At 32.9% G+C, this 21,445-nt stretch overlaps 1 protein-coding gene across 3 annotated transcripts in view; it reads right to left on the bottom strand.

Annotated features, from left to right (window-relative positions):
• Nucleotides 1-21,445, bottom strand: part of DYNC2H1 (dynein cytoplasmic 2 heavy chain 1) — a 319,367-nt gene that overhangs the window by 173,806 nt on the left and 124,116 nt on the right. For 2 of the 3 annotated variants that reach the window (XM_036028642.1, XM_028516717.2), the window contains exons 62-69: nucleotides 20,071-20,212; nucleotides 19,376-19,485; nucleotides 14,516-14,536; nucleotides 12,345-12,443; nucleotides 10,494-10,617; nucleotides 5,719-5,882; nucleotides 3,736-3,855; nucleotides 3,069-3,203 (exon numbers count right to left, since the gene is read on the bottom strand). In XM_036028642.1, the coding sequence (XP_035884535.1) occupies nucleotides 3,069-3,203; nucleotides 3,736-3,855; nucleotides 5,719-5,882; nucleotides 10,494-10,617; nucleotides 12,345-12,443; nucleotides 14,516-14,536; nucleotides 19,376-19,485; nucleotides 20,071-20,212 (915 nt within the window). The remainder of the gene's footprint in view (nucleotides 1-3,068; nucleotides 3,204-3,735; nucleotides 3,856-5,718; nucleotides 5,883-10,493; nucleotides 10,618-12,344; nucleotides 12,444-14,515; nucleotides 14,537-19,375; nucleotides 19,486-20,070; nucleotides 20,213-21,445) is intronic. The other variant, XM_028516716.2, reaches the window with a different exon arrangement.

The raw sequence follows: 21,445 nt of genomic DNA on the forward strand, positions 1-21,445 counted from the left end.
TTCACAGGTGAATTTTACCAAACATTCCAAAAAGATCTAACACCTCTCCCTCTCAAACTAGCCCAAAAAATCCAAGAGGGAAGGAAGGCTCCCAATCTCATTATACAAAGCCAGCATTATCAAATTTCAAAACCAGATAAAGACATTACAAAAAAGAAAATTAAGGCCAATATCCCTGATAAGTATAAAAGGTAAATTCCTCAAGACAATATTGGCAAACTGAATATAGCAACACATCAAAAAGAACATACAACATAGTCAAGTGGGATTTATTCTGGGAATGCAAGGTTGATACAACATTCACAAATTAATAAATGTGATTCACCACATTAAAAAAATAAAGGATAAAAACCACATGATCATATAGATAGAGGCAGAAAAAACATGTGATAAAATCCAGCATCCATTTATGATAAAAACTCTCAGCAAACCCTCTGTTCCTCAGCAAAGTAGGAACAGAGGGAACATATCTCAACATAATACAGGCCGTATGTGAATGCTAGCACCACACTCAACCAGCAGAAACTACAAGCGCTCCCCTTAAGATAGGGAACAAGACAGGGATGTCTGTTTTCACCTCTCTTATTCAACACAGTACTGGAAGTCCTGGCGACAGCAATTAAACAAGAAGACAATATAAAAGGCATCCAAATTGGAAAGGAAGAAGTGAAACTGTCATTACTGGCAGATGAAATGACCCTGTAATAGAGAACCCCCAAAGATTCCACTAAGAAACTACTAGAACTGAAAAATGAATTCAGCAAAGTAGCAAGTCACAAAATTAATATCTAGAAATAATTTGCATTTTTATATACCAATAATGAGCTAACAGATATGGAAATTAAGAAAATAATCCCACTCACAATTGCTTCAAAATGAGTAAAATACTTAGGAATAAACCTAACCATGGATGTAAAAGACCCGTACCTAGGGAATTAGAAGACACTGAGGAAAGAAACAGAGGAAGATATAAATAAGAGGAAGCACATACTTCCACTAGTTCATGGATAGGAAGAATTAACAGCAGTAAAATATCCATACTACCCAAAGCAATCTATAGATTCACGCAATTCCTATCAAGATTCCAATGACATATTTCACAGAACTAGGTCAAATATTTAAAAAATTTATATAGAACCACAAAGGGCCCCACATAGCAACAATGATTCTGAAAAGGAAGGACAAAGTTGGAGGAATCACACTATCTAATATGAAACTGTACCATAAGGCCATAGTAATCAAAACAGCATAGTACTGGCATAAAAAACAGACATATAACTCAATGGAACAGAATAGAGCACCAAGAAATAACCCACACCTTTACAGTCTCAGTTAGTATTTAACAGAGGAAGCAAGCACGTACAATGAGCTAAAGAAAGTTTATTCAATAAATGGTGTTGGGAAAATTGGACAAATATGTGCAGAAAAATGAAACTTGACCACCTTCTTACACCGTACACTAGAATAAATTGAAAATGGAACAAAGACTTAACTGTTATACTTGAAACCATAAAAATCATAGAAGAAAACATAGGCAGCAAAATCTCAGATATTGCTCATAGCAATATTTTATCAGATATACCTCCACAGTGAGGGAAACAAAAGAAAAATAAATAAGTGAGACTATATCAAACTATAAAAAGTTCTTGCACAGTAAAGGAAATCATCAACAAAATAAAAAGATAACCCACAGAAGAATATATTTACCAATATATCTAAAAAGGGGTTAATATCCAAAATTTATAAAGAACTTACAAAATGCACCAAAAAACCCCAATGATCTAGTTAAAAAATGGGCAAAGGACCTAAATGGATACTTTTCCAAAGAGATGGTCAACATACAGATGGTCAATAGACATATGAAAAGATGCTCAATGTCAGTAATCATCAGAGAAATGTAAATTAAAACCACAATTAGATATCATTTCCCACCTGTCAGAATGGCCATCATCAATAAATCAACAAGTGCTGGCGAAGATGTGGAGAAAGGGGAATGCTTTTGCACTGTTGGTGGGAATGCAGACTGGTACAACCACTGTGGTAATAAGTATGGAGGTACCTCAGAAAATTAAAAAGGCATCTGCCTTTTGATCTAGTGACCCCATTTCTGGGAATATAGCCAAAGGAACCCAAAACACTAATTCAAAAGAACATAAAGACCCCTGTGTTTACTGTAGCATTGTTTACAATCTCCAAGATATGGAATCAGCCCAAGTGTCAATCAGTACATGAGTGGATAAAACAACTATGGGACATCTACAGACTGGAATTCTGCTCAGTTATAAAGAAGAAGAAAAGTTTATCCTTTTCAACAGTATGGATGGACCTGGAGAACATTATGCTAAGTACAATAAATCAGTTAGAGAATGACAAATGCTGTAAGATTTCACTCATATGTGGAATCTAACAAACAAACTGAACTAACAAGCAAAGCACAGACTCATAGATGGAGAGTACACGATAGCTTGTGGGGGTGGTGGTTAGCAGGTAGAGTGATTGAGCAAAAAGGAAAATATTCATGGACAGAGGCAACAGTGTTGTCACTGCGGGGGTGGGGTGGGGAGGTGTATAAGGGGTCTAAATTGTAATGGAAAAAATACAACAAAAACATTATGTCTGAGCCCTGGATGGTGTGGCTCAGTGACTGAGTGCCAGCCTGCATAGCAAAAGGTCACCGGTTCTATTCCCAGTCAGGGCGCATGCCTGGGTTGCAGGCTGGGTCCTCAGGAGGGGGCACATGAGAGGCAACCACACATTGATGTTTCTCTCCCTCTCTTCCTCCCTTACCCTCTCTCTAAAAATAAGTAAATAAAATCATTAAAAAAAACAATATACCTGAAATAGTAGAACCCAATAGAGTATACTGATCATCAGTCCTTATTCTCCAGGCCCCCAAATCTCATCACCCTCCCTATAATAACATCAACCAGACTCAAGGCTATGGTTTTGTGAACTGCTTTCTTTTTTGGCAATCATTGTTCCTCTGAATTCCTTATTGCACATATTAAATACTATTAATATGAAAGTTTAAGGCAACATGTGTAAGATCACAAAGAGGAAATAATTACTTGATCAAGAAAAATTTGGAGTTTGTAAGATTCCTTCAGTGATTCTTGAATAAGTGCACTGCTTGCTTTTGTCTGATTCAAAGACTCAATCAAATCCTTATTTTCCAAAATATTGCCTTGAGATGTGGCGAGTGTCTGTAGAAAAATTAACAAAATAATTTTAACATTACTGTATACATTAGTCAATTAAGAAAATTCACATTAACTATCATTAACTTAATGATATTTATAACTTACATTATTGTAAAGAATCTCAACATTTTATGTCCACAAGAATGGTATAGGAAATCTTTATACTATATTGTCAAAACAGTGCACATATATTAATTTTATCAATCTAATAAAAAAATAAAGTTAAATCATAATTTCCTACTACCTATTAATGCTTCTTTGAAATTCTGACCATAAACAGGTAATTAATTAGTGAAATAATCCAGTATAAAGACAGTATTTGTTTAAAAATTGCTTGTCTTAAACACTATTTCCTAAAATCTCATACTCCAATACATCTATTTTTTTCTGTTTGAATTTTGATTTTAAGATATATATTGATAAGTCTTTGACATAACCAAAAACATGCTGAAGATACTATTAAGAAAACAATAGTTTCTTATATTCATTAAAGAAAGAAATATAAGACAAAACATCCTGAATAACTAAATTTTACCTCTAAAAGTGATTCTTCAAGCTTGGCTAACTGTATTTTCTTATCTTCTTCCTGTTGTAAGAGTTTTGTTTTCTGTTCCTCTAAATCAGGTTTTTCATGCTGAATAGTTAAAGCCAAAAGCTTAAATAAAAAAATTCAATCATGGTTATTCCAACGGTAAAGTTCAAAGAACATAAAACAAAACAAAAACTTCTCACACACTGTCCTTATGTTTGGCTAAATATTACAAGTAATAGCATACTACATATTCCTTTGTTTCTTTCTCATCGGATAAATGAGACACCTTCACAATTATTTCTGTGAAGAAATAAACTGATTAATAAATTGTTAAATATTACAGGACAGATATAAGAAATTGTATTATTTAACATATCAACATGGAATATTTAGTTTCAAAATTAGATTACATATATAAAAATTCTGGAAGCTAGTATTTTTAATGGTTAAGTATTTGCATAATGAAATAAGAGCTATCTTACTTAAATTACAGTATCATCAAAACAACAGTGAGATACCACTTCACATCCCCTAGTAAGGATACAGTTAAAAAGACAAATAATAAGTGTGTTGGCAAGAGTGTGGGGAAAGTGGAACACTCATACACTGTTGGTGAGAAAGTAAAACAGCTCAGTCACTTTGCAAAACTTTGTTCTTCAAAATGTTAAGTTACCGTAAGACCCAACATCACACTAAGAAAGTCAGTATATTGTACACTTTGTATGGGTGAATTGTATGGTATGTGAATTAAATCTTAATAAAGCTGTTTTTAAAAACTGTCAAATTCTTAATTTTGAAACTTCTAATTAGGAAATGACACTGGCATATCATAAAATGTATAATTCAAAATCTACTATATAATCACCTTCTCTTAGTTTTTGTTAAAGATCTAAATAGCCACTTTCAACAATTACTATGGAGAGCTTTTAGAAAAAAGAAGAAATTTTGGCCCTGGCTGGGTAAATCAGTTGGTTGGTACATACTCCCACACACCAAACTGTTACTAATTAAATGATCTGGGCACATACAGAAGGCAACTGATTGATGTCTCTTGCACTGATGTTTCCCCCTCTATCTCTTCTCTCTTTTTCTTCTTCTCCTTTCCTTTCCCCTTCTGCTTCTTCTTCCTGTCTTTTCTCTCTCCCTTTCTGTCTAACCCCCTCCCCGGGCATGTATAGGAGGCAACCGATCAGTGTCTCTGACACCCATGTTTCAATTTCAATCTCTCTCTCTTTCTCTCTCTCTCTCTCCTCCCCCCTTACTATCTCTGTAAAACCAATAAACATATCCTCACAGGAGGATTAAGAAAAGAAGTAATTTTGTTAATTGATTCTGCCACATTTCGAATAATTTGTCCATTGTTTTATTCATAAGAAATATCAAGTCAAAAGATAATGTTCATTAAAATATATGTGGTGAGCTATATATGATATGAAAAATTGTAGCAAATACACATGCTATCATATAAATCAAAAGAGGAAAAATCTATTGTTAGATTAATAAAAACATAAGATGATATTCAAAAACTCAACAGATAAATCTTTAAAGAAAAAATGTATACCATACCATAATAAACTATAAACAGATAAAGGGAATTCAAAGATGCATATATTCTGGAGGAAAATAAACTTGAATAGGAATCAAAGATCCTCAACTAGTTTAATATGTCAATTAAATGCAATTTTCACATTTAAACTTCATTTTTTATAATTAAAAAAATAAAGTACCTGTTCTTAACCTCTATGATCTTTAAAAGACTCAAAGTTATACTGAAAGAATCAGCAACTAATTTGCCGTTAGCAACAAATGTACAAGTCTACCACAAATGATAGATGAAATAAACCCATATGACTTATGCTAACTTTAAAGTATATTTTCAAAAGATTAAATGCTAATCAGTTTAACAAAATAGGTTCCCACTCAAAATATCTAAAGGGTATACAAAACTAAAAAAGAGTTCTAAGGTAAATAATGACAGATGTATACCTGTCCACGTAACCCACTTCTTGTTGTAGTAAAGTTAACCTCAGTAACGATGGAAGCTGCGTCCGGTGGAATAAAGGGATTTGGGTTTCTCGTTGACAGAAAAAGACGAAATTCTTCATTGTAATCAATCATTTTTTCACCTATTTGCACCACATAGCGTGGTCCTATTTTTTTAAAATGACACAATTAGTAGGCCCGAATATTCTCTATTTTGCTATATGACATTAAAAATATAATCTTCTGGTATTTCTAAAAGTAGTTCATTTTATAGGCTTTTCAACAGAGTCCAAAAGATAGCAACAGTTAGGCTATTCAAGGTACTATTAACCAGCATGCCTTATGGACTGGCATGTAGGCAAGTCCATAAAGCCCAGACTGGCCTGAGATGACCTGGGATACTGAAGCACCAAAAGAGTATCTATGCTTACATTCAATATGGTTTTAATGTTCACTCTATGTTTTATATTCCAAATCTTTCTAAAATAATACAGTAAATTACAGATTCCAAAAAATAAAAACCCAATTATATATTTTTCTGTATTTCTAAATCAATCAGTTAAAAAGTGTTTCTTACACTAGTAGTGAAGATGTAACTATAGGAGACAAATTTAACTGGTAGAAACCTAGGATTATCGACATATGAGTAATTACAAAGTTACTATTAATCAATCAAAAAGAGATTTATTCAGACCGTCATACACAGGTTAATTTATGACAAGAAGATAAAATAAGAAAAATAAACTTCTGCCTTATAAAGGAATACATTCTAAAATAAAAAACAATGATATTCACTGTAAAACATAATGAGAGAAATTATCAACAATTATATCCATAACTTATATTTTAAACTCACAACAAATAATTGATTTTTAAGTATAAAATTCGTACCTTTAAAGATTATTTTCAAAGGTTAAGAAAAACATTGTAAGAAATTTTTCAGAATAGCAGAATAAATTTTAAAATTTTACTTAAAAACTTTATGTTAATGTGAAAACAGTTTAATGTGAAAAAGCACTTTGTGATGAAGGAAATACTAATGCCCCAGAAAACAAAATCAAAATAACAGTGAACTTCTATCATTATCAGAGAAATACAAATTTTAAAGCCCAATGTAATACCTCTACAATAACTGGTATGATTCAAGAAATCTTATGCAATGTAAAGGCAAAGAAAACCACCCCTCATAACATATGAATCAAAACACTAAAACGACAAACATTTTACAGCATCAGAGAAAACTGACACATTGCCTACAAAGAAGTAACAACAAAACAAGCAGGTTATTTCTCTACAGTAATGACATAAGTAATGACATAATGAAGAGGATGGAATAAAAACCCTGAAGTGCTAGAGAAAATAATTGTTAACCCAGAATTCATGACAAAGAAAAATCTTCAAAAATGAAAGAAAAAAAGTTTGTGTCCACTGGCCCTTCACTAAATGAAATATTAATCATTCTGACAAAAAAAGGGTAATTCAGGTGGAAATGAGACGATAGATGGAAGAAATGTTGAGAGAATTTAAAGATACTAGAAAGGGTAAATATGTGTAAATACAGATTTCAAACACAATTGTTAGATGGAACATGATAATGTATCACACCAAAACTGCAAAGGCAGGCAGAGGGTATGTGGAGTTAAAGGGCAGTCCTTGGAGAAGTGGCAAAGTATGTGTTTGTAGTAAAATAATAAGTCAAAGATGTGTATTGTTATACGTAGAGTAACCATTAAGAAATCATAAAAACTGATCCAAAAAATCAGGTTTATTAGAAAACTGTATTTGTTATTGCATGAATTGTTTAACTGTATTAAATTATATCTATTGTATATATGTGTGTGTGTGCGTATATATGATATATATACAATAATAAAGACTGCATAGTAAATAAAAATGCAAAACCAAATGATATATCACCGATAAGAGGCATGCTTTATAAGACTAACAAAAATTTCACAGTAAAGGCATGGAAAAGAATTACCATGCACTCACTAGCTCCCAAAACTTCTTGAAATAATTCTAACATCACACTAAAAAACTTCAGAAATTTCTAGAAATAAATAAGGACATTTAATAATGCTAATAGGAAATAACAGAACAGGAAGCTACCACATTTCCAAAAATTTATGCATCTAAAAACATAGCTCCAATATATTTAAATCAAAAGTTGACAGAAATAATAGCAAAATGAACAAATTAAAAATCATACTCAATACACAAAACAGAACAAAACAGTAAAGATATGGAAGGTAACAATACAATTAACATGACTTTAGAGAAAATTTAAATAACCATTACCAAGACTTCCAGCCAAGATGGTGACGTAAGTAGACACACTGTCCCTCCTCCCAAAACCAAAAGAAGGACAACAACAATTTAAAAACAAAAAACAACCAGAACTGAAAGCAAATGGAACTGATGGAAGTCTGACAACCAAGGAGTTAAAGAAACATTCATCCAGACCAGTAGGAGGGGCAGAGATAGGCAGCGGGGCAGGGAGGACTCACGGCAATGCAGCAGACTGTGGAGCCAGACAGGCAAGGCAGCAGCTGGCAGACCCAGAGAGGTGGAGGCTGGTGGAGCAGGTGGTCCCACATTCACATGCAGATTAACAGGGGGAAACAACTGAGGAGCAAAACAGACCTTGCAACCCAGGGATCCAGTGAGAGGAAATAAAGCCTCAAAACTCCCAACAGAAACACCTGTGGGGGTTAAGCGGCAGTGGGAGAAACTCCCAGCCTCACAGGAGAATTCATTGGAGAGACCCATAGTCTCCTAGAACATACACAAGCTAACCCACATGGGAATCAGTACCAGAGGGCCCAATTTGCTTGTGGGTAGTGGGGGAAGTGACTGAAATGCAGCAGAGAGTGGAGCAAGCGCCATTGTTCCCTCTAGGACCCCTTCCCCATATGCAGTGTCACAACCCAACAACTGGGTTACCCTCCTGGGTGAACACCTAAGGCTCCACCCCTTACTACATAACAGGTGTGTCAAGACAAAAAAAATGGCCCAAATGAAAGAACAGATCAAAACTCCAGAAAAAATACAACTAAGTGACAAAGATATATAACCTATCAGATGCACAGTTCAAAACACTGGTAATCAGGATGCTCACAGAATTGGTTGAACTTGGTCACAAATTAGATGAAAAAATGAAGGCTATGCTAAGTGAAATAAAGGAAAACGTACAGGGAACCAATAGTGATGGGAAGGAAACTGGGACTCAAATCAACGGGGTGGACCAGAAGGAAGAAAGAAACATCCAGTCAGAAAAGAATGAAGAAACAAGAATTCAAAAAAATGAGAAGAGGCTTAGGAACCTCCAGGACATCCTTAAATGTTCCAATATCCGAATTATACGGGTACAAGAAGGAGAAGAGGAGGAGCAACAAATTGAAAAGTTACTTGAACAAATAATGAAGGAGAACTTCACCAATCTGGCAAAGGAAATAGACTTCCAGGAAGTCCAGGAAGCTTTATATACTTTATACACTTCATATATGGGACATATATGAAAATTAATGAATATCAGATCATAAAGACAGCTTCGGCAGAATTCAAAAAATCTGAACACGTAACAGTAAGTTCTCTGACCACAATGGAGTTAAGCTAAAAATCACCTACAAAAAAGGTAGTTAGAAAACCTCCAATTCCTTGGGAATTAACACCAAAAATATTAAATAATATATAAATCAAAACAGAAGTCAAAACTTGTGGTATAAAGCTAAAGAAAAACTTAGAGGGAAATTTGTAAACATAAATACATATATTAAGAAAAAGAAAAAAAATGAATACCACTATTTTTTGAATACCAAGATTTCTAATTTCCATTTCAAGAATATTTAAAAAAAGATGACCAAAGATAATCTAAGTAAAATAATAGAAATGAAATAATAAAGAGTAAAAATCAGTTTAAAAATACAATAGAGTCAGAGGAATGTAATGTACAGCATAGGCAATAGAAGTTAATGACATAGTTATATCTTTGTACAATGACGAAAAGTTAATAAACTTATCATGATCACTTTGTAAGGTATACAGATGTCAAATGACTGCTGTCCACCTGAAACTAATACAACATGTATGTCAACTACAATTTCAAAAAATTATATGAATACACTGTTTCAAATATAATAAACAATTATATTTTTTTCATGGTTGTTAATAAAATGTTCTATCAAATTAAAATGAGATATATATGTAAAAAAGTAATATAACTGAGAAAAATCAACAACAAAGTTAAAAGTTAATATTTTAAAAAGATTAATAAAATTGATAAACCCTTATCAAGACTGCTGAGTGAAGAATGACTAGATTAACAACTGAAGGAGTCAGCCACAGATGGTACATCCCTGGTAATCTCGGAAAGGCTGCCTTAGAATATAAGACTCTTGGAAGCCTGCACATGGTTTCTTGACTCCTGACTTCATACAATGTGTCTTTTCTCTTTTCTGACTTTGCTTCATATGCTTTCCCTGCAATAAATATTACCTATATACAACTATGTGGGGTCCTGTGAGTCTTCCTAATAAAACACTGGACCTGGGAAGTCTTGGAGATCCCCAACACAGTGGCTCTTCAATAAAGGCATTTTAAGAATTTGTTTACTTGCTGTTACTATTAGATTATGATGACACTACCATCAACCTCTCAAAAAAGTTTCCAATATTTCCTCGGAGTCAGTGGCAAGACAAAATAAAGTCAGTTAGTTATCTAGCTGATTATTTTGAAAATTTTAAAAATAGTTAACTGTATGGAAACCATCATATATTTACCTTGAGCAACCAGATCTCGTCTCAGTAATGGATAAAGAACAGGTTCTACACCATCCATCTCTTGTATAATAAGGGTTTTCCCAAAACGTACTGCCAACTCAAGAGCTGTGATAAAGTTACCATCCTAAAAGAATAAAAGGAGTATATATTAATTCCTTTATTTCCTTAAGATTTATAAAAATCCTTACAAATAATGAATAAAAATATTAACAAGAATGCTATGAATATTTTAAAATTTAATGTTCATGCCAATAATTCAAATTATTGATGATTGTTTTTCTCATTTTAAGTACTTGGCAGTGAATCATTTTTGTTGAATAAATTATCAAATAATTTTATAAATAATTTAAATAGAGATATAAGGAAAAGGATTTTTACATTAACAATAAAAAAGTTTTTTTCAATCTTCCATTATAGTTTCAAAATGATGCAGAAATATTTTTTCAAATTCTATATGCAATAAGTTACTTATCCAACTCTTAGTAACGACTGCTTTGACCCTGGCTGGGTTGTTCAGTCGGCTTGAGTGTCATGCCATACATCAAAAGGTTGTGGGTTTGGTCCCAGATTGGGACACATTTGGGAAGCAACTAACTGATGCTTTTCTCTCATATGAGTGTTCTTCTCTCTCTCTTCTCTCTCTACCAAAATTGGTGAGCATAGCCTCAGGTGAGGATTAAAAAATAAAAAGAACTACTTTGGTTATGTTCAAAATCAAACATTAGATGGAAGAAAAAAGGCAAGATGATAAATTCTAGCAAATTTTTCTTTGTATAGTAGGCCTAAGCATAGTGAAAAGAACCTTTAGACAAACTTCTATAACCATGTTAAGAATTCTGAGGCTTTCTGGCTAGGAAAAGAATAGATTTGAGTATCACTTCAGGCCTCCAGCTGCGGTTAAAATAAATTAAATATCTGAACTAATAATTATTAAGATCTCCTACTGCAAGTCATAAGTGACATTAAAGTGTTGTGTATATTATCTAATTTACAGTTATTCTTAACACACAAATGAGGTAAATATCCCTATATGATAAGTGAAGTATACTTTAAAGAGGTAATTTTTCAATCACCTGAAGAATATCTATGAAAATTAATCATATACTAAGTCTTCCTCAAAAGGAAAAAAAACTGGCCAAAAACAATTTCTTTTGCAAGATAAATATGATCATAAGAAGTCATAACCCAAAAGAATATGATTAAATTTCAGTGACAGTATGTCAAATTTTAGGACACATCAAAGACATCCTTGGTGAGATACAGGAACAGGAAATTATAAGAGATATTGAAACTATAAGTATGCTAAAAGTCCAGCTCACCAAGCTAAATTAGTAACTCTTCTTTCTGCAAGATCTTATACTTGTGACCTTAATCATTATTTAGTGTAAATGCTTATTAAATTGATTGTCATTTCCATGAGGGCAGAACTGTGACTACTCACCATTAAATTCTCAGGGCTTAGATCAATGCCCTGCACTTATAAGGAATCAAACAAATATTCTTTTTAAAATTGATTTGGAGGGAGAAACAGATTATTGTTCCATTTATTTATGTAGTCATTGGTTGATTCTGGTATGTGTCCTTACTGGGGATGGATTCCGCAAACTTTGCATAATTGGAACAATGTTCTAACCAGCTGAGCTACCCAGCCAGGGCTCAAACACATACTCTTATCCTTCTTTACAAATCAGAAAACTGAAGCTAAGAGAGTTACATTTCTTTCTCCAGATCCCAGATCTGGTAAGTTATAGGACTAAATTTTGAATCTATGTTTTCCGATTGTAGACCCAGAGTTCTTTTCACCATATGATGCCATTACTAGTTGGTAACTACATTAGAAGTAATACACACCTGCTGGTTAATAACTTCCAAACGCGAGTCTTTCAAATGTGTTTTTAACCATTCAGTAGCTTGAGAAGAAGGGTCTATAAGAAATGGGCATACTCGACTCTAGGTCAAAGAAAATTGTAAGTTTTTATTAAATGGAAATAATTCCATAAAAATTACGCATCAATTACTGAGTTAGTTTTTCTCTTAAGCTTGGGGAATATAAATATGCAACCATGAAGAAAAATTAAAGGTACAGATTTTAGCTGAACCAGAGGCTACATTAATAAATTTTAGAGTGATAAGTAATTAATATTAGATAATTAAATCTACCACAATAAAATAAGTATACTCCCATATACTACACAGTAACAAACAGTGGGAATTAACAATATAGTAAGCAAGAGTTCTAGAAACAATCAAGTTATTGCCTAACTTTATTTATTCTTTGGTTGAATAAAACATAAAGACTTTAAAAAGAGAAGTATAAACTGAATGAAACATAAAGGCCTGAAAAAGAGAAGTATGAACTAATCACAAAAGTATTACTAAACTACTTATCAATATAATTGCTTATATTTAAAACATTAATTCTTATAAAGCAGTATATAGTTAATGTTACAAAAGAAGTATCCTAGAAGAAAAAATTACATAGATAATAATTTAAGATATAATGAACTAAGAACTAAATACATTACAGAATACCCTTCACTAATTAAACTCTGAAATAAATATATATATGGTCTATCCAGAAGGTATCCATCCATGTAATATGAAAAAGAGACATTTATTGAAGAAGATACAAGATACAAGAAACATGGTACGAAGGGCAATGATGCCTCAGTCCCCTTCAAAGCAGGCACCTTGGGACCTCACACAGTTCTCCCAAACACCACCAGCTGCCCCATTGTATTTTCCTACGTCTCATCGAGAGCCTGAAATCTTTTCCCTTTCACCTAAAAATCACCTAAAAAACTAAAAAGGTGATTTTAGTTTTAGAAAAAGCCAGAAGTTGCAGGGCAACAAATCTGGGCTGTAGGGGGCTGAGTCACCTGGGTGATTTGCTGTTTCACCAAAGAACTGCCTGAGACATGATGCCTGAGTATGCACACTGTCATGATGAAGCTGCCAATCACCAGTTGTCCATAGCTGCTGCCTTCTGAATCATCCAAATAGTTTTTGCAGAGGAATGCTCAAGCTTAACACAAAATCTGATCCAGATTCACTGCTCTACTAACTCAGTCATTTTTAATGTAATGGCCACACAGTACACATGCTTACTGAACAACATCTACTGCCCCCACTGACTAGTACAATGAAGTCATCATTGTTCACACATGTGCATTCCAGTCCACTCTCTTTGGCTGCCAGGTTACATCAATGTCATGCAAATCATTCTTGCTATATTAATAATGGCTGGACTTTTTCCAAACAGAAAATATATATATGTTTTATATATATTGTAAAATATCCATATATACACACACAAACATAAATGAAAATTTTAAATATGTGTAAATATATATAAATTTTAAAAGCCATTTAATAATCATTGTTACCTAGTAAATCAGAGTTAAATAACAATGACTGGCCTAATTTGTTTTTTAATTTTCACATTTATTTGATAACTATAATGCAGATGTGGGCTATAGGGATGAGATAACATGTGAAGTCTAAGTGAAACAAAGACTTAGAACGGAGGTATGTCTAATAAGAACAAAATGGTTTTTCAGTGACATACCAAGAATGAGGTAGGTAATATGGACCACCTGCCCCAGGAGCAAAGAGCATTTTACCAGCAATATTGTTTAAAATTGCCAGCATATGGTGATAATAAAGAGCTGACTGAGTTTAAAACAGCTTTATTATTGCTTTAAAATTCTCTCCAGGCAATGCATCTCCTTTTCTCTTGCACCCAGAATGGACATCCACCACAGTCCCTCTGTGTCACTGCTTAAGATCTTTACCCAGCATCTACGTCTGGAAGTTCCGCTTACTGCTCCATCACATAGATCTCCTATTCCCAGCAAAATGAGATGGTTAGCAAAGATCCTCTCACATATTACTAACAACACTACATGTGGGATTTTAGATCTTATTTTATGTTAGCACTCAATAGCAAACATTTCTTTTACAAACATTTCTTTTACAAGTCTAACCATGAAAATATTTTACAATTTTAAAAAAGTTCTTACCCATGATTTCAAACCAATAATCTGATGCAGTTAAAAAAAAAGAAGATAAAGTTTCAGAAAATCATGTTTTTAGCATAGAAAATATTCTTAGGAATTTCAAAGAGTACAATTTGTATTCATTTATTTATCCTTCTCCAGAAAGATTTAAATAAAATCTATATGGTATATTTTAGGTCTATGTTTTAAAAGTAGTTGAAATCTACATTTAACAAATTATAACAGGTCCAAAACTGTTGAGCTTTTATTTATTCATGTATTCATTCATCTACTGTATGTTGCATAACTCCCACAGTAAGACAATGTGAGCAATACAAGTAAGATATATCTCCTTACCCTTAATGACTGTATATCCAATAAAGAAAAGAAATATAAAAATTCTATAACAAAAGAGCACACAATATTCTATAGCATCATAGATGGAGTTAGTAGCGGAAATGCTAGGAGGCAACTGAAGTCAAACTAAGAAAGATAAGTTTGATTTAGTTAGGCAAAGAGATGAAAAAGCATTTCAGGCAAAGGCAACAGCATGATGGAGAGAATAAAAGGCCGGGGTACATTTGGAAAACTGTCAGTAGTTTGACACAGTTTGACTAAAACAGTGTAGGCAAAGACGCTATCTATAAAACGGCAGGAGTAATCACAGTCTTTCTGATCAAGGACTTTTCATGCCATGTTTAGGGGTAATGAAATTTTTATACTTCAGGAAATTGAAAGTCACTTAACTACATTAATCTAGGGACTGTCATGATCAGATTAACATTTTAGAAAGATCACGGCAACAACAGTAAAAGAAGTGATACTGGGGGCAAGGGACAAGTTGGTATAATCATGCATTTATCCCGGTATAAAATGATGAAGGCCTGAATGAAGCCACTGGCAGTGGGCGTAGTTAGAATAGAATAAAATCATTACACGTTTGAGAAAAAGATTTCACAAGACTTGCTGAATAAGTAACTAAATGTAATTAAAGTGGGAATGACTTGCAGATTGGCAGCTTTCATTACTGGGCCAAGATCTGTGACATTTCTATCAGTAGGAAATAAGTGAGAAGTGGTTTAGAGGGAGTGGGGGTGGAACAGTATAAAGGTGGACAGCCCCCTCTGCCTACCCTTTATGCCCCACTCAATGTGTTTCTAATGGGATTATCAATCACCTAGCACTGCACACAAGGGGCAAGCAAGTGACCCCAGCTACCAATCAGAAACCTTTTGGGGTACTGACATAAATGCACTGGTGGAGGCAGAAAAGTGAAGACATATAGTTGGGTAACATATACTCTGACAATGGTAAGTCTGAAGACACCAATGGCAATCCTTAACTCAGGGCAGAAAGAACTTATCTAACAATGAATCCATCCCTTAAGATGGAAACAGAGAGAGGGAGCAATGCCCTGGTAAAATCATTTGAATCCTAAAGCCAGTCCGAATTTTTTTAATATCTCAGTTATTTAAAAGTGTAAGTTGCTGTTTTTTCTTGCCTAAATATGCTGTGCTTGCCCACTGAAAGAATCTCCACTAAAATAATAATGACAATGATGATGATGACAATTAATAAAAAGACAGAGCTTGAGCTAGCTAGGAAGGGAGCTTCAGATAATATCTAACCAGGAGCTGGAATTATAGGTCAGAAGTTCAGAAGAGAGGTCAATGGCTAGAGATACATAATAATTATGTTAATTCTTTCCATGGGGGTGGGGGCAATTGGGCAGAGGATATTATTGAAAGAGATTATTTTAAAACATCTGAGATACTCTATAATTTTATTTTTAATAACTGTGAGATAAGAATAAAAACACATTTTATAAATAAAACTAAGGTTAGCTAAGAATTACATTAACAGGAATAATATAAAATTATAAAATAAACATGTACAGAAACACACAAATGCACAGGTATGAGAGGCAGTTTTATAGCATAGACTGGCCAGATGCCAGTGTTTGAATCTTGGCTCTGCCATTGGACAGCAAGTTGTACAGGCAACTTAACCCTTCACTGCACTTCAATTTCATATCTACAATATAGGCTAGATTTGCAAATTCAATGACTTAAGTATTTAAGTGCTTTACCTGTATAAATTCTTAAATAGTAATATATGTACAAGGCAGTAAGTACTATGTAAATGTTCATTATTATTTTTATTTATTTGGGATTTAATTGATAAGTGATTTACCTTTATAATTTCATATTCTTTAGATTAATATTAAATTAGTTTACATTTCCTCATCATACATTGAATGGCAGGAAGAAAAAATAATCTCAGAAATTCTAAATGGTTTAAAATAATTAATTTGAAACTGAACTATTTATAGAAAAAATCAAATATTCAATACATCTCTTTACAAAAAATGTAAAATACTGTAAGATTTAAATAAAAAAATTATACTACTGTGACATTTAAATTATTAATCATCCTTTCCATCTTCTTTTTGGATGCTTTTCACTCACACTTTTCTATAGTTTCTAACAGCCTTACAGTCTCCATTATTCAATGAGTCCCACGATACTAAAAATATCATATAATTTATTACCCAAACCAGGACACTTTTGAGAGTAAAAGGAAAACTATTAATAATTCCACTGGGACAACAGGCATAAATCATAACAATCCAGGACATATGGGCATCATAACCAAGTTCTCCCCTGTCCCTCAAGGACAAAGGTCTTACAAGCTTTTAACTATTCTAAGAAAACTAATTCTTGTTACAAGGCCAATGATGGACAATTATGTAACTACTTCCTTTCCCAGGCAACATATACACTTCAATATTTAGCTCAACATAAATATGATCATTTCAAGCATCTTTGTAAGACAAAGGAATAATTTTGACACAAAAGGCTTTTCTTAGCACCAATAAATTAATGACTACAGCCTTAAATGTGGGAAAGCCTCCCTGAGAGGGAGAACCTCAGAAAAGCTCTACTATAATTAGTGAGGAGAGCTGGTATCTCTGTTACTCAAAAATATATTTTTATTCATTATGCTTAACCATTTTTCTCAGGGAAGACTTCCAGAAATCCAATCTGTATGTTTTTAGAGATCTAATTTCACACACATCCCAAAGTAATGTTAAAGACATGTGCTCTCCCAGTCATACCCTTAACTGGAACAGCTTATTGTAAATCTAGTACACTTTAAAGTTGAGATATAGTGTTGACCATAATGGCAAATTCAACTCAACAAAATAACTAATTACCCTAAAAATTTTTTCCAAATGATATTTGTTTTGTCATATAAATACAGATAAGCTTCTCTAAGAAACTTGGCAATATTAAATATAAAATATATCCAAACATATTATTAAAATTAATTTCAAAACAATTTTTCGTGTACTTACCATGAAAGATAATTCAGAACACAAAAGTATTTTCATCAGCAAAATTAAATGATCATCAGTAAAAAATAAAAAATTATAATAAATATATTTTATCTGAAGGCTCATCCCTACCCCAATTTCTTAGAATAAAAAGAATATTTAAGCTATGTCTTTTAAACCTGAAAATGACTACTTTCTTAGATTACAGAAAAGCAGGAAAAGGTGATTATAAATCCTTGGAGAAGGAGTAACAAATATAATAAAAATCACATAGTTTACAATAATATAATGACTCTATATACATACATATTTAGATTTCCAGATCTGTATCTAGTGTGAAAAATATGAATGAAATGTTTAAAAATAAAAAATAAGCCAAATCAATTTACAAAAAGACAAAACTATAATTTTTGGTCAGCAACTTCTCTTCTGGTAAGATGGCAATGTAATGAGCCAAAGTATATCAGCTGATTAATAGAACTAATCAAACTAAATTATCCAGGAATGAACAGAGCCCACAATACAAATATAATAGTTGTAGGAACATTTAGTGTTCATATTTTCTTTGATACTCTGGAGTTATGGAATAAAGAATTGTGTGTGGGCAGAAGACATTAGAGAAGACAAAACTGGTGTTTTATAGAGTATACACTATTTAAGATACAAACAACAGGGGAAAACTCACATTACCAAGGAGGGAAAATTATCTTCCAAGTTCCATAATAGAAAGGTAAACCAAGTTAATTGTAAATATAAAACTTCATTTGAAAAATATTCTGTTTGTAGCCCTGGCTGGTGTAGCTCAGTGGATTGAGCATGGGCTGGGAACCAAAGTGTCCCAGGTTCGATTCCCAGCCAGGGTACATGCCTGGGTTGCTGGCCATAAACCCCAGCAACCGCACATTGCTCTTTCTCTTTCTTTCTCTCTCTCTCTCCCTCTCTCTCTCTCTCTCTCTCCCCCCCTTCCCTCCCTAAAAATGGATGAATAAAATCTTAAAAAAAAAGAAAGAAAAATATTCTGTTTGTATACATGATTTGAAATCTGTTTTTCATATTCACTACGAATAATATTATAATAGTTTCAACTTTAAATGAATTTTTGGAAACATATACTATGTGAAAGAACAATTTTCCAAAATATTCCTATGGTCCTCTCTAATTTAAACCCAAAACTTAGCTCATCTTCAGTTTGTATGACTTTTTTCTACAAAACAAAATTAAAATATAAAATTATATATGCTAGATGAAGGAATGTACAACTACATGAATCAGGTGTTCCTAACATATTTCTATTACTATTACAGAGATCAATTTAGCATAGTTTGCCACCAAAATAATACCACTTTAGTTCACACTTTTATATTCAGGTAAAAAAATTATACCGAAAATTATAGATTCACCAACTGAATCATAAATGGATTTTCATTAGCAAAATATTTTCACACTTTAGAAGAACACTGTGAAAGACTAAGAATTCGAAGAAAGTACTTCCTGGAGCAACATTCAAAAGAACTACTTCTAATGAGAAAATTAAATTGATTAATTACCTGTAAGATAACAATTGCATTTTCTATGGAAAGGTCATCTGATGGTAGGCCTTCACTTTTCCAAATTAACTGCTCACTTTCAGTACAAAGAAATCTCCTTAGATCAAATTCTGGAAAGTTAAAGATATCAATAATATTGTATTTCACTAAAATAATCTTGTCTTTGATAAGGGGAAACAAGTCTTTCAAATATACTCAAACAAAAATCTCATAACCATCTTTAATATTGAATCCATTCTTCCCCATTTGATACCAGATACTAAAGGGAAAATAAGCTTACCCAAAAAGTACAAAGAAATGAAACTCACTTCATCTATATTTCTATCTATTAAATGAATGTTTCACAAGTATAATAATTTGTGAAAAGCACAAAATTCACAAGGAATTTTGTAGTTCCTGCATCTCAAGATATGGAATTACAGTAAATATTAAAGTTATAAAATGTTTAACTGTAGTCATGCAATATCAAAAACAATTCAGTGGTCTCAGTCTCATAGAGTGATTTTAGGAATAAAAGATCAATATAACAAAATAATTCTCAAAGCATTTGTAGAACTCAGCAAATCTAAAGTAGCTACAGTATGTTTTAACTTAGGTATTTTTTTCCCATTTAAAAAAAGTAAAATGACAAAAAAAACAAAATATGTATTTTTAGTGTACTGAAATTTCAAACTCATGAATAACTAAATACAAACTTTCAAGACTAGCTGACTTGGTCCATTCTTCCAAACAGGTTTTTCTCAGACCCTCGGGAGCAGCAGAAAGATATGTAATAAAGGCAGCAGCTAGCTGGGCTCTTTTAGGAAGAGTAGCTAATTCTTCTGTTATCTCTGCAACCTGGAAAAAGAGAGAGAAAGAGTAATGTATGGATATGGTTTAACATGGAAAAAAATGACAGCTTCATAATTAGAGTTTTGACTATAGAAAAACAATCATTTATGGGTTAAAAGTAATAACTTATCTTGAACACTATTGTCAAAATGTAAAAATATCAACAAGATATTCGATCCTGCTGATATTAAACAAATGTGTAAAATCCCAATATATTTGTAAAGATGAACGTATTTTGTCATTGGATGCTCCTAATGATTTTAATAAAAGCAGTATTATCACAGTCATAAATATGTACTATTAATATCACTGTAAAATATAATAAGGAAAAAGAGAGTATGAACAGAGGCACAAAACAAAAATAACTTACTGAGGCTCATCAGTTAAAAGCATAGTGTAGCTAAAGCATAAGCTTGAGGAGAAAAAGTAGCAGTTCAGAAGTAATGAAAGGAGAGAGGCAGAAGGACTGGAGGGAGAAACACTGCGAAAGGTTTCACATGCCATGTGAAGGAGCTTCAATTTTACCCTGTGGTAGCAATGAGACATCTAAAGTGTTTAAACAGGGCAGTCCATGACTGATGTTATGACTGGGACTTAGACAGATAAATAAACTGATGAATAAACCAATTAAATGGTCAGATAGAAGTAAGACAAGTTGGGAGAATTCAGGAGAAAAAAAGAACTGGCATTAAGGAATTAAGGATAGAGGACACATATGAGAGACATTTGTAAATGGATGATCACAAGCAAACAGGAAGAGTCTAAGACAACCACATGCTTTCAGATTTGATGCCTAAAAGAAAGATGCCTCAGAGCTACGAAATAAAAGACATTTGGGAAGAGAAAAAGAAAATATGTTAATTTAGACATATTATGTTTGAGTTCCCGAGACAGTTAAGTGCAAATATCTAAAGTATAGTTGGAAATATGAATTTAAAACTCAGCAGTCTAGATATATAGCTCTAGTCAGCATCATAACAAAGGTGATATTCTTTGGATGAAGTAACTTCAGAATAGGTGCAAAGAAAGGAGCTGAGGGAAGGTACACTGAGGCCAATCAAACATTGGATGAGCAGATGAGGAGAATGTGGTGAGGAAAGGAATCTAACTGGTTAAAGAGAAGCAAGCAAAAAAACAAAAACATGAGACAACATTTTAACAGAGTATTTCAAGAAGAAATAAATGGCTAACAGTGTCAAATCCTAAAATTACTCTCCTAGTAAAGGGAAGTTCAAAAAA

The sequence above is a fragment of the Phyllostomus discolor genome, chromosome 6 (assembly GCF_004126475.2).
Source record: "Phyllostomus discolor isolate MPI-MPIP mPhyDis1 chromosome 6, mPhyDis1.pri.v3, whole genome shotgun sequence".
Lineage (NCBI taxonomy): Eukaryota > Metazoa > Chordata > Mammalia > Chiroptera > Phyllostomidae > Phyllostomus > Phyllostomus discolor.